General features: G+C 37.5%; 1 protein-coding gene across 1 annotated transcript; it reads left to right on the plus strand.

Moving 5' to 3' along the window:
- Positions 1-1,785: 1,785 nt before the first annotated feature.
- LOC149010823 (stress-response A/B barrel domain-containing protein UP3-like) lies at positions 1,786-2,875 on the plus strand. Its single transcript, XM_089163019.1, has one exon. It carries the CDS (start codon positions 1,892-1,894, stop codon positions 2,693-2,695), a length of 804 nt encoding a protein of 267 aa, XP_089019145.1. The 5' UTR covers positions 1,786-1,891; the 3' UTR covers positions 2,696-2,875.
- The last annotated feature ends 11,792 nt before the right edge of the window (positions 2,876-14,667 follow it).

Genomic DNA, 14,667 nt, shown 5'->3' on the forward strand with positions numbered 1-14,667 from the left:
AGATGGTGAAAGCACAGAAAGATGAGGTAAGAGACTTACTGGAAAGTGTCATCGTTGTCGATTATGTTGTCCCGGCTAACCTCTGAAATGAGCTTTCGTTAAGGTTGAAATTTCATTGTTTCTGCTTCTTGTTGCGAAACCATCTCTGTATTAACATGGTTGGAAGTTTAAACCATTCCTGTAGTCACTTCAACTTGGCATTGGACAGATACATATCGTCTGGGTTTGTAAGCTATTATGTTTAAGTTTTTAAATCTTCTTTCTACAAAAAAAAAAAAGTGTTTAAATCTTCTGAAATTTATTCTACTAGGTTTACATTCCTTTTGTGGTTTTCTAAATTTTTTTCCCCATTAAGCATAAGGGTACGATTGTAATAGAAAAACCTTAAAGGGTTATGTATATGTAAGTTTTTTATTTTTATTTTTTATGCTGCCATCAAGCTTGATATGTAAAAGATTTGATGAATTATTAATATTAGGTATATCCGTATATGCGGCATTTTTAATATTAAAAAAAGTACCTGTTCAAAAATAAATAAATATTATTATAAAAAAATAAAAAAATAAATATTAGGTATAAGATTCGATCATTCACATGTTAGGTCTATATATCTCAATTGTAATCCAAAGCTTCTCCAAGTCCCACACAATTTTCTTACAGTTATTCCTTTTTTTACAACAAAAATGATTGCTTCACTTTTGCTCAAACAACCTCTTTAGATGGGATTTGCTATTATTTGTGTATGGTTTATTAAAAAAATAAATATAGAAATGAAATTAGATAGGAATTAAATACTACATTTATAGCTAATTAGCAAGAACCCCAAGAGAAAGCAATTTCAAAGTAAAACATAAGACACAAAAAGACAAATTCATCAAAAAATCTAGAAAGTTACAGAGAATTGTTATAAAAAAATTATTGCGACTAAGTAGATGATTATGCTTCTCTTAGGGTCTGTTTGGTTACATGAAACCAGAGATTTCAAATCTCTGAATTCATGAATCTGAGAATTATATTCGTTTGGTTGTAAAAATCTTTAGATTTCAAAAAAGCTATACATTTGCACATTCACATAAATCACGTTGATCAAATAGTTTTTTAGGATGAATCCACAGATTTCATTCCACAACCAAATATTTAATTTTATAAATTATAACTCTAGATTTGAAATTTCTAGATATTTTGAAATCTCCAGACTCATGTAACCAAACAGGCCCTTATAAAATCACATCTCTTAATTAAGAAAGGAGATTATGTTTGAAGAGAGTACACAATTCAATCTTGGAAGGGAAGGGATAACATCCATATTCCCAATGGGTGCAATTTTGCATAGAAACTCCACAATGCAATGGAGAGAATGAAATTTCTTTTGTAGAACTGCGAGAATGAGATTATTATTATAACGTAAAAAGAATATCATCCAAACGGCATTTTGCTTCAGCCTTGCACATTTAAGGCACGTGATTGTTCAGCGGACCGTTTGATCAAGATTTTGATCGAGATCTCGATTTGAACGATTGATTTTCAACGGTTGAGATCAATATTTTGGTCAAAATCTCAATCCGACGAACGAAGATATCGCCAAACGTGACACTAGCAAGGTCCATCCAAAAGTAGCGTTGAGTTGAATGTCCCACTTGTATCCAAGGGGAAGAAGTGAAAGATAAAAACAAGAACTCGGTATAAGTTATAACTTCCGTTTAAATTGAATTACAGTAATATCCCTAACAGTGGTCTTATAAATACTGAAGCTGTCCTTTTCCGCTCGTCTCCGTTATTTTCCGAAGCCGGCCGTGCCACCTTGCTGGGTCTAGCCGTCCCTTTCAGATTTCAAATTTTTGTAATATTTTTCTCTCTTGCGCCGGTCGCCAATCCATTTGGTGAGAGAGAGATGAGGTGCCAGTGCTTGAAAACGAACTCACTCTTCTCCACTTCTCTCAAATTCAACGTCTCCCCATCTCGAGCTTTTCCTCTTCATCGAAAACCCTCCTCTAATTTCAAGCCCTTTCGCTCTTCATCTTCATCTTCTCCGACCAAAATGTCTGCCCAAACCATCGAACACATCGTTCTCTTCAAGGTCAAAGATGACTCAGAGCCATCGAAGGTTACTTCCATGATAAATGGCTTGAATGGTCTCAAGTCTCTGACTCAGGTTCTCCACATCACTGCTGGTTCGATCCACAAGAATCGATCTTCTGCTTTCGCCTTCACGCATATGTTGCACAGTAGGTACAGCTCCAAAGAAGATTTGAACGGCTATGCTGTACATCCGGAGCACGTAAAAGTTGTGCAAGAGTGCGTTTTGCCCAACTGTGATGACGTCATGGCAGTCGATTGGGTAGCTAATCTCGATGGTCCAATAGCTCCCAAACCAGGCTCTGCGATGAAACTGACCTTCTTGAAGTTGAAGGAGGGTCTGGGTGATACCGAGAAAGGACAACTTTTGGGAGTTATTGGGGGTATAAAGGATAAACTTCCTTCGATTGAACAGATTAGCTTTGGGGAAAATTTCTCGCCGAGGGCCAAGGGTTTTTCGATTGCATCACTGGCTGTCTTTCCTGGACTGGGTGAATTAGAAGCTTTGGATTCGAACGAGGAGATGGTGAAAGAACAGAAGGACAAGGTTAGAGACTTACTGGACGGTGTCATCGTTATTGATTATGTTATCCCTGCAACGCAAAATGCTAACCTTTGAAATGAGCTCGTGTCGAAATTGTGGATATGGAGGTTTCATTGTTTCTGGTCGGGAAACCATCTCTTTTTATTCTAATAACGTATTCTCTGGAGCTACTCTGATATTGTATTTGAAGTAATGGATGAATGTTTGTTATACAACTATCTTTCCTGATCTAAAATGGAAAATCTATGAATTTAACATCGGCAGAGTGTCAAATCATGTTTGAGTAATTTGATTATATTAACTATGTATTTCTTCAATCGGTTATTTTCTGTACATTTTGATTCGGAAATTTGCTTGTTGACAATATTGTGGTTGTAGTCTCTCTCTCTCTCTCTCTCTCTCTCTCTCTCTCTTTTTAATAGATGGGTTTAAGTCTTCTCGCTTACAGATTGAACTTTTTCCTTGTTTCTTCTTTATTAGCCTTGTGATATTGTCTTGTAGTACCCTATAGTATGCATTCCGTCCATTTTAATGCTATGATATATCCACAAAAGGTCCTGCTCAGCCATGATTTTATGCGATCAAAGGGTGATGTTACAATTGTTTCTGTGGCACTTTCTCTTTATAGCTTTGAATATATCAGCTGTTCATATATGCTTGATGCTTCTGAAATTGATCTTGGGTCTTCATTTCTGTCCTGTATTTCTTAGTGCTCTTGAGTCTTGGTGGTGTCAGTTTATTTTGATTTGGGGGGGGGGGGGGACTTGTTTATTTCCTTGGTTATGTTTTTCAGTAGTGCATTCAATATTTTATTAAGCTCCATCAAATATGTAGTTTTTTTAATATTTTTTTATTCTTTATTGTTGATGCTGAATCTTTTTTTTTTGGATGAATGAATAATCATATTAAAGCAATGAAAAAATACAAAGGAGAGAAAGAAGAGGGGGAGGGGGGGCAGCATAAGGCTTTAAGAGGAGGGATACTGAGGAGAGTTGAAACCCTAGGAGCGAACAATCAACCTATTTCTGGGGTTGTCAGTAACAAGGGAATGGAGGAAAGAGAGCACTCTAGAAGTAACATCAAAATAGATGGCTTTCCAAATCAAGTCTAAGGATCGAGATTTGGAAGTCCATCTTCTGAGATTGTGCTCCCACCATATGTGGTGGATGGTGGCACCAAAGACTAGCTTGCCTAATTGATCGCAAATTGAATGACCGACTAAGTCTCTCAAAATCCAAGTCCAATCACGAACAAACCCATAGGTTCGCCTTGATTGGGGCCAAATTGAAGCTAGGGCTCTATCCTAGAGGGATCGGGAGAAAGGGCAAGAGAAGAAAAGGTGGTTGATGCTGAATCTTTTACAAACGGGGTTTGCGCTGAGCTAGGGTAAGCTGTTTGAGTAAATTTTACAGAGCAATTGGATAAGCTTTGGTACATAAAAGGGGGTCTTGAGTGTTTGAAAGCACAGTACATCTGGACAGATGTTTGAAAAGGGATACAAAGTTATAAACTAGGCTCTATGTTCAATTCCTTTCTGAGGTTTTTGCAGGATGAATGACCTAAAGTAATGCATATGCCCCGGTTACTTGATGATTAGGATACTTTTAATTGAAAGAATAATATATATATATATATATATATATATATATATATATATATATATTCTTTCAATTAAAAGTATCCTAATCATATATATATATATATATATGTTAGCTGGCTGTTAGCTAATGTAGGATTTGGTAGCCAATAGTTTCAGAGGTTTTATTGTAAGTGCCACTTGCATGCAGTTTGTTTTGATATTGATGGATTTAAAGAATTTTATTTTTTATTTTTTATGGATGATGCTAAGCAGAGATGCATTAACAAATGGGGAGCTGAAGGCATGGTGGAGAAAGTGAGAAGCATTAATTTGAAAGTTTCAAGCCAGAGAAATTGAATATAGAATACTGACACTTGAGGAAGTTATCACCTTTGCCACACAAAAAGTTGCCAGAGTTTCTATGATTTTATGGTCTTGAGTGATGCACTTATAGAGTTATAGTTATAGGCTTTGGTCTGTTGGACATCTAACTATAGATAATTAAATCTACTTCTTTTTGGGCCATTCCAGTCTTAGGAAATAGTGCTCCCTGTATCCTACTTCCAGGACCTCTTACTGCTGAAACAAAGAGGAAAGCCAGAACACGTCTCGGCAATTTTTTTTCTGAATGAGTGCCTAGCTACAACTGGAAATTTTTTCTGGGGGTGTAAATTTGAATTATAATATTTGACAAACTAAGAAGAATACATGGAGACTCCCCAGAAAAGGAAAAGGGTTGACATTAAAAAAGAAAAAAGAGGATAATCATTGAGAGCCCTTAAGGGGTCATGAAGGCAGCTGGAGAGGATTAGCGCAAGAGAGCACACAAGCACTAAGTGTCATGTATTAAGCTTGACCCAAAGCCTATAGCATCTTAAATCTGATAAAATGTTCTTGATTTATTGTTCCATCCTTATGTGGTAGACAGAAGCATAGAAAGCTGACTTGCTCGGAGAGTCTCAACACAATGTGCCATTGAAATAGGTGCCGGCTCTATAGCCATTTCCATTTTGTCTAAAAAAATGTGTGTTCATATTTAATGAGTGTAGAGATGACATACTGTTGAAATGGCTCTTTACCCATCTCAACTGCAATTAAACTTAGAGGTGAATACCATACTAGTAAAACTCATCAAGACCTGTACTCGAGCTTCTCACCTTTGCTTGTTTGGAACACTGCTAGCGAAGCTCCCAACTAGGGCCCACATCTAGATAGCCTTGACTTTAGAGTTAAGGGCTCAATGCCTCATCACGGGGAACTTGAATCCACACCCAATTTGTTTTGTGAAGGTTTTCTGTTTTCGGTAGTTATGGCTTCTTGAAGAGAGAATATGTCCAGTAAGTGTAACATTGAGCATTATGAGATGGCTCTGACATGTGCGTCAGGCAAATCCACTATGCTGTATGTGTTAGTAGAGGTGCAATTCAGGTGGGCAGGGTCGGGTTTGATAGTCAATGTAAGTACTACCTTCAAAACCAATCAAATCCGCAGGGTTCCTGTTGATTCCATCTCTGTACATATTTTTGCCCAAAACTTGAGGTTACAATGATCTCTCCCTCTGGAAACTAAAATTAAGCTTGTGACAAGTTGGGATGATTCACCAAGTCATAAGAGATATGGATTTTAATCTGAAAAATTTTAGGTTGGGTTTCAAGATGGGAAAAAACTAGCTAGAAGCAATGGTCTTACACTGAGAAATAGCCCCATTGAAATTTTATCGTCTTCTTCTAGAGGCTTTGAATCTGATCTAACTTGGTTATGAGAAAGCTCAAACTCTACAAAGGACAAATCCTTCTAAAAAATCATTGTTTCTCTCTCTTTATCTGTGTCCTCCTTGTCTAAGGAGAAAACATTAAGTGTTCAACGGTCTGGTTTTCTTGAAAGCCCACATCTCTATTCCTGAGCTCTTTCCTGTTATCTGGACCACATAAATAACACCAAAAATATCATCTCTGTTGTCTAGGTTGATTCATAGTGTAGCCTTGTCGTCAAACTTACATCTCTGCACCTTTGGCACGTGCACGGAATCCATGAAAACAACAAACTATTAGATGAGAATGAGAGGCTTCCTTTCCATTCCATGCTCTTTTTGAGAAATTATTGTTCAGCGGAAATGGAGACTGATACCAAAACAAACTGTTGTTTTAGCAACCTCTCCTTGAAACGCTTAGGCTAATTTATTGTTGAGAGCATGTGTCTTACTTCATTCTCTTAGCTTCACTCTTGGGTTTTTTGGTTTCTGCTTAGGTGATGGGAGATACCCTTTGATGTTGGAATCAGATCCTTAGCAACACATTCTTCTATAGAGAAGAGCAATTCCAAAAGCTAAAAAGTGAGGTGAAAAAAAAATGAAAGGATTTACCTTCTATTTGTAGGGTTTTGTTAATAGACAAGTGTTTGACTAGATGGTACTTGTAGACGCTTAGGAGGGTCTTTCAGAGGACAAATGGTGTGACCTAATACTAGCACGGTAGCACCTGTGATGTCACATAGAGGGAGTGATCCGTAATCTAACCTGGAGTTACTTCAGTTGCTGGGTCGAGTTAGGGTCAGATTAATTGGACCTCAGTCACTTGTGGTCCTGTACGAACGGGCATCTCTCCAGGGTGCAAATGTATCATTCTCACACATGGGTGGGAAAAATGGTTTCTTCAATGTCTTGTTCGCAAGGCAACCAAGGTGTAATGGTGGGTAGGGATCTTCTCAGTGGTTAGATGAGAATCTTCTCTTTAGCATTGAAGCTGGTTGGGTGCACATTGAACCGGTGGTTGACTCAGTTAAGCCAGGCTTTTGCGTGAATGTCTATGGACAGGTGTCAATCATTGATTTGGTGGTTAAATATTGGTACATTGGCTTGTAAATTTTGAAATGTCTCAAAGACTTGGTCTTTGGTTTTCTAAAAGTTATACCTATATTTTCCTAGAAGCATCAAATAAAGTTACAAATAAGGAGCATGACCAAGAGGTTTCACTTCCATACCATAAACATGGGCTTAGGATCTGGCTGTAGATATTTTGAAGAGGACTGTGGGTGGTCCCATGGTCAGTTCAGCATGTGAAGATTTTGATTTTACATATTAGCGATAGGCTTTCTCAGTGACTGTCATGATGTTTAGAGGGGGCTTAATCAAGTTATGGATTACATTGATTCTTTCTCCTTTGGGGGTGTGGAAACTTTCATCCTTATCATCAACCTTCTGATCTCCTAGATGAGCTTTGTAATCTTTTTGAAGATGATCCTGACCAGTGTATTTATTACCTAATGTACTTTCTATCTTAACAAAATTCTTACTCAACAAATCTAAAATTGTTGTATACTTAGTGGCATTTTTAAGGAAATCAACTGTAAAAAGTGAACACATGGACTTTGATTGGTACCTTTTGTACTTGGGAGGAGTTACTTCTTTGATAAGATGTCTGTTAAGATATTTACCACTCATTATGTGTTGGTAATTAGTCACGATAAGGGGACTCTCCCTATTGTGCTATAGGTTGGCTTAGTTTTTTTAGTTAGTAGTTGATTCTTATTTTATTTCCTAGTGTAACTCTACTTCTGACTCTTAGTAAAATTCTTACTAGGAGTCTCTTTGTCCCTATTGTGCCATAGGTAGTTGAGTCGTATTTTTTATTTTCTACTGAAACTGTACTTTTGACTCTTAGTAAAATTCCTATAGGAGTTTCTTTACTTCCTGATAAATAGACCAGAACATTACTGTGGTAAACTTAACTTGAATATATCATGGTTCAGTACATCCTCTCTCCCATAGTTCTCTCATCAAATTTGCATGTACTGATTTAGGTCCTGGTTTCAGTACACCGTGCATACCTTTCTTGTGTGGTCAAGCCACAAATGACACAAATTGGATGAGATGCTCTCAGAGCCTGCATTCAATTAATCTTTGAGAGTTGCACTTGAGTCTTGTGTTGAGTTTGCAATACTTGTCTCCATTGCAAAAAGAGACCCTTTAGTAGGATTCCATCTACTGTTACCAAGTTTATTATGTAGGCATTGTCTAGCACTTCAGAAATCATGCTGGGCTGTATTGTGTATATATTCAAAATCCTTTAAGTGTTGGTCCTGTGCTCAAAAACTTGTCTTGATGTATATATTTCCTTTCCCTTCATAACTGGAGAAAACCTGACCCTAAGAGTTGCCTGCCTGAAATGAAGTAAAATAGTCCTTGTGAGGTGCCTAATCAATGTCAACGCATGCCAATATGTGGCAGTGCCCATTATGTGAAGTTGAAGCTCTCTGTCATTATCTGAAGTTATTGAGATGGTTTCTTTTTCATTTCTTTCATCTTCGTTCTTTCCTTTTGCTCTTTCTTGAAGGTGTGGCATTCTCTTTTGGTTTGTCCATCCTTGACATAGTTGCTGCACTTCATGGCCTTTCTTGGTTTTGCTTTTTCTTTCTATTTTTCAGTCAAGTTTATTTTTGTTTTTGCTTCTACTGTTTTCTCAGCAACTAGAGCTTCTCAATGAAAATACTAGAAAATTTAGTCTTGCTGCTTCTTTCAATGAGCTGCTGGTTTCTCGGCTTATACTGACAGAAATCACCGAGGTCTCTGAGCTGTCAGGAAGACAACTCAGCAACTGGGCTTGGATTACATCATTCAATGCCCATCATAGTGATTCATTATACTCCATCCTGTTCAAGTTTTCAGCATCTGGACCTCCATCTTCAAACATAAATTCACAAGCATTCTTATTGTGAAAGACTTGCTTTCAACCATCTTTGCTTCCAGAACTCTTCCATCATTAATAGTTCTTGTGTATAACCAAACTTTTGCCCATTGTGCCTGATGGATTTCGTTTTTCTGTTTTCTTCCAATCTTTATTTTTTTTGTCTTCTGAGTTTGCTGCCACATTCTCAACAGGCACATACAAGCCTTTGCAAATTGCAATATAGAATGTCTTTCATCTTTACCTTCCAAATAACTCAATTTTCTCCATTCAAACTCACAATTATAATTTTGGTACCCAGCTCTATTTTTATTCACTGATAGTGAAAAAGCCATCTAAAGCTCTAATACTGTTTGTTGGAAGAGAAGCAAGACCTTCCAGTCTGTGTGTGAATCAAAGATTAAAAAAGCCTCCAGAATGCAACGATCCTAATGGGAGCACCATCTTCCACCCTTCCTTTAAAAAGAATAAAATAAAATAAAAACCCTTCGATGTGTTGGGAGAAACCATGGGGCAAATATTAAATCAGTTTTGCTCTCACAAAGAAAGTATGAAGAACAATGAGTCAGTAACAAAACTGGGAGATGCAAAATGATGATCCTTCCAAAAGTTGGGAACGTTTCAGTAATTAAACTACAGTTCTGACTCTCCAGCAGAAAATATTGAGTTTTAAGACAGGAAAAAAACTGCCAAAGTAGTGGTCTTAAGATTTTGTTGGATATCTCCGTATAGCTATCCCAAATCCAATCACCAATCAAAACCAGGGAGAAAAGTTTTAGTGCATTTCAGTTTATTTAAGTGTCACCTAGGTGATTTTGGCTCGACTCAGCAAGACCATTTTTGAGGTTGGGCTTATTTGGTTTAAATCTAGGTCGTCCTCTCTTTATGGTATTCATTTAGTTATTTATTTTCTTTTCCTGTAATTTCTGTTTAGTTTTATTCCCCCTCTATCCATCCATATGTCAGTTTGGAATCTGACCATGGGCAAGAAAACGTCAGATTTTTCGATTGTTTGTAGTATGTGCTGAACAACTTATTTATAAGTAGGGTTTTAAGTTGGTTGGCCGTGTATGGAGCATATAACTAGTAAATCACATTGAGATGGAATGCTTTTTTACATTCATCTAGGATCTTGTGGTGACATGACTTTGAGATTATGATTTGTCCCTGCCTAAATTTTATTTTAGTTGGAGCAGGGTTGTAAGGGTCTGTAAGAGGCCACTGTTTAGATTCATGCGATGAATGCGATGAATGCTTTAAATGAAACAAGAAAGGCCATCTGTCTGAGTTTCTTCTCAATTTGAGTGGTGTCCTTGGTGGTTTATCTGATATTTTCATGTAATGAATGCTTTGAATGAAACAGGAAGGGCCATCTGAGTGTCTTCTTATTTTACATTGTGGCTTTTGGAATATTCATTAGGATTTATATATATACTTTAGTTCAGAATGTCTCGGAAGCCTTTTTACAATTAAGTCACCATCATAAGTTTCTTCTTCTGTCTGATCAATTTATAATGATGATGCTTCACTTGGAAGAGGATGCTACTGTAACTATAGCTTTAAAGATTGAACTTTTTTTTCCCCAAAAAATGGAACTGATAAAAAAAAGTATCTAGGATATAGCATCTTTTACTTTGTCTTTCTATTAACTCTCATATTCTATTCATCATGGTGATTACCCTTTCATAATGGTTTGCTGAAAATTGGGATGATGGATATGGGTGACTGAAACTAGTTTTCATTTCTGTGCTACTTGTGTTTACCATTTGGGTTTTTTCTATTGCTGTTGTTTGGTATGGTTTTCTAGGTTTAGATAATGCTTTCCAGAAAAATCATGCAAAAACTAGCTTCTGAAGTAGGCCATTATATAGAATCTTCATGGTTTGGGGAGCCTGAGATATACAAAATAATTAGGCTGATAAGATAAAATGAGTAGCATGATGATGTGTTTAAGGTCATGGGTGGAAGATAAAGGTTGTGTTTGGTATGATATCTTGGATGGGTCAAGTAAATCATTGATCTTCAGGGTTAAAAATGCCAGAGGCAGATCCAAACTGTATGTGTTCCAATTCCATATGGGTGTTCCCGTCAGCACTGGCATTTCCTTTTCCTAGCACTGTTCTTATGCCATAGGATCCAAGAGAGTGGATTCCATCCTTGTCCTTGAGGGCATATGAGAATGATTCTTGTAAGAGAGCAGCTCGTACAGGGTAATAGCTAGTGTAACGCCCTTTCTATTTTAGGGCAGTTGTTAGTTCTGATGAATATTAGATAGGAAAATGACTGCTTTTAGAGATGAAGTGTGTGGGTCTTGGTTCAAGTCCAGCTTCTGCCTTGTGCTGTAAAGTGGCCTTCAAGCTGTGAGATGCAACTTGCTGCAGCCAGAGATCCCATTCTGTAGCTGCAAGATGGCTTTTTGTTTGTGGGATTTCACAAACCATATCTGCTATATTACTAAGATTTCCTTCATTGGCCTGTTGGAGACTTCAAGATCGATTATGTTTCCTAGGATTTCTCTTGTCCTGCTGTACACGTTTATATCCATTGGCTATTATTCCAAAATCTGACTGAGCATAATTTGGTTCACTGCTGGTCCAAGTTTGGTTCTTGAGAATCAAAGAGAATGAGAGTGGGCTGCCTCTGAAGACGGGAAACCACCTCCAATGATTAAGTCAGATTCAAGAAAACACAATCCTCGTACAAAAGTAACTGCCCCAAGAGGGAATGTCTTATTTGAAACTTGTAGGAAAATAAATGCCAAGAGGGAATGTCTTATTTGAAACTTGTAGGAAAATAAATGCCAAGAGTTATTGTAACTAGGCTTACCCTAATTTGTGCTAAGTGTTTGATTTATATATCAAATTCATACCTCTGAGGTGGCAAAGTTGCATCACAACCCTCTGATCTTCCAACTTAGGATGATGGATTGTGATTACCCACGATAGATTACTTAATCGCCAAGTTATGACCTCAATCTTCTTAGAGAAGCTTGAGGACAACTATACCTTATCCCAGCTTAATCGACATATCAGGGTCGAAAATGTAAGGCAACGACACTCCGAAAAGGTTTGAGTGAATGAGAAATCTTCTGATAAGCGCTTAGACATTTAATGAGTCTAAAGCATTAAATGCTGAATTTAATTCTTTAATTGACGTTTTGGATAATGATACACCAAACCCCCCTTACAACGTTACTTGGCCCAAATATAGCTTCTCGGACGCTTGACAAGGGTCATCCGAGAAGCCTCTCACACCACGTGACACTCACTGAGAAGTGTCCTCCAAAGCCATCAATCCTCCAAAAGCGCTATTCCGGAAAGTGCTATGTCAGAGAAGTGATAGATGGACCCAACGAACTGGATTTGAGCCAAATAAGCTTACTTGCGTGGTTCGTTCTGGTTTTAATGGTTTGAACCATAATGTATATAACAGCTATTGCACACCAATTGAGAGATGAAAGATTCCATGTATGTTGATCCAAAATACAAAACTAAAAGTTTCTATATAGTGTTAAATGTGGGTGGGCCTCTTTGAGATACACGAAATGTAGTAAATCGTACAATGATATGACTACTGTTGTTACATAAATTTGAGAATCCAACTGAGAGGGGGTATTTACCCTACTTGCAGGCATCGTTTCAGACTCCACATGAGGCCAGGTCTCCCTTCTGAAATTTAGATATATGGTGTGGGGATGGTCTGCCCCCTCCCCCCCCCCAAAATGGAATAACGATTAGGAGATAAAAAAGGAAGAAAAGAAGGAGAAAATATAAAAAAGAAGTCTTTTAAAAGGAACCACTCGCTTCATAAAACCCAGTGTTAAAATGGAATGGTTCCTTTTTAAACGGAACCACTCCGTTTCAGAAGTTTCATTTACCAAACGGAATGGTTCCTTTTTAAACGGAACCAACCCGTTTTAACATAGACGAAACGGAATGGGTCCCTTTTAAAAGGAACCACTCCGTTTCATAAGACCCAATGTTAAAACGGAATGGTTCCTTTTTAAACGGAACCACTCCGTTTCAAAAGTTTCATTTACCAAACGGAATGGTTCCTTTTTAAACGGAACCAACCCGTTTTAACATAGACAAACGGAATGGGTCCCTTTTAAAAGGAACCACTCCATTTCATAAGACGGGTCCGACGTGTTAAAACGGAATGGTTCCTTTTTAAACGGAACCACTCCGCTTTAGAAGTCTCATTTACCAAACGGAATGGTTCCTTTTTAAACGGAACCAACCCGTTTTAACATAGACGAACGGAATGGGTCCCTTTTAAAAGGAACCACTCCATTTCATAAGACCCAAGTGTTAAACGGAATGGTTCCTTTTAAACGGAACCACTCCGTTTCAAAAGTTTCATTTACCAAACGGAATGGTTCCTTTTTAAACGGAACCAACCCGTTTTAACATAGACAAAACGGAATGGGTCCCTTTTAAAAGGAACCACTCCATTTCATAAGACCAATGTTAAAACGGAATGGTTCCTTTTTAAACGGAACCACTCCGTTTCAGAAAATTCATTTACCAAACGGAATGGTTCCTTTTTAAACGGAACCAACCCGTTTTAACATAGACGAAACGGAATGGGTCCCTTTTAAAAGGAACCACTCCGTTTCATAAGACCCAATGTTAAAACGGAATGGTTCCTTTTTAAACGGAACCACTCCGTTTCAGAAGTTTCATTTACCAAACGGAATGGTTCCTTTTTAAACGGAACCAACCCGTTTTAACATAGACTCAAACGGAATGGGTCCCTTTTAAAAGGAACCACTCCGTTTCATAAGACTTCAGGTTAACGGACCCCCCGCGAATTCATTCCAAGCGGAATGGTTCCTTTTTAAATGGAACCAACCCGTTTTAACATAGACGGAAACGGAATGGGTCCCTTTTAAAAGGAACCACTCCGTTTCATAAGACCTGATGATAAAATGGAATGGTTCCTTTTTAAACGGAACCACTCCGTTTGGAAGATTCATTTACCAAACGGAATGGTTCCTTTTTAAACGGAACCAACCCGTTTTAACATAGACGAAACGGAATGGGTCCCTTTTAAAAGGAACCACCCCGTTTCATAAGACCAGCGGATAAAAACGGAATGGTTCCTTTTTAAACAAAACCACTCCGTTTCGGAAGACTAATTTACCAAACGGAGTGGTTCCTTTTTAAACGGAACTAATCCGTTTTAAAATAGACGAAACATAATTATTCCGTTTTATAAGGAACCACTCCATTTTATAAGACTCATAGATGAAACGGAATCGTGCCTTTTTATACGGAACGACTCCGTTTCGTCATCCTCTATAGATAATACGGAATGGTTTCTGTTTAAACGGAACTACTCCGTTTCACAAGACCAATAGACGAAACGGAATGGTTTCTGTTTAAACGGAATGATGACACGTCCGTGTCATCATTCCGTTTAAAAAGGAACGTAATTTCAAAGTATGTCCATTTCCTCCAAAGTGTGTTCTAAACAAAAAGACATCACATTCGACGGCTTTACTCACTTTGTTCATTTTGGAAGCAAGTTAAATTTAAACTCGTATTTGAAACAAAATATTTAAAATGTTAAATGAATTGATTTAAGCTTTATAGGAAATGCGAATCACATAGAACATAAGAGGCATCTCTCAGTTGGCTAATTCAATTTTCATATTCTACAAGTGATCTTCCTCTACATCACATTTCTCATGTACATTTGACCCCAAACATCTAAAATGATAAATTTGTGGGATTTCATAATTTTTTACAATCGAAGTGTATGAAAGTGTATGAAGGCAATGT

The sequence above is a fragment of the Hakea prostrata genome, chromosome 7 (genome assembly GCF_041222555.1).
Source record: "Hakea prostrata isolate BN-2017 chromosome 7, UWA_Hpros_2, whole genome shotgun sequence".
Classification (NCBI taxonomy): domain Eukaryota; kingdom Viridiplantae; phylum Streptophyta; class Magnoliopsida; order Proteales; family Proteaceae; genus Hakea; species Hakea prostrata.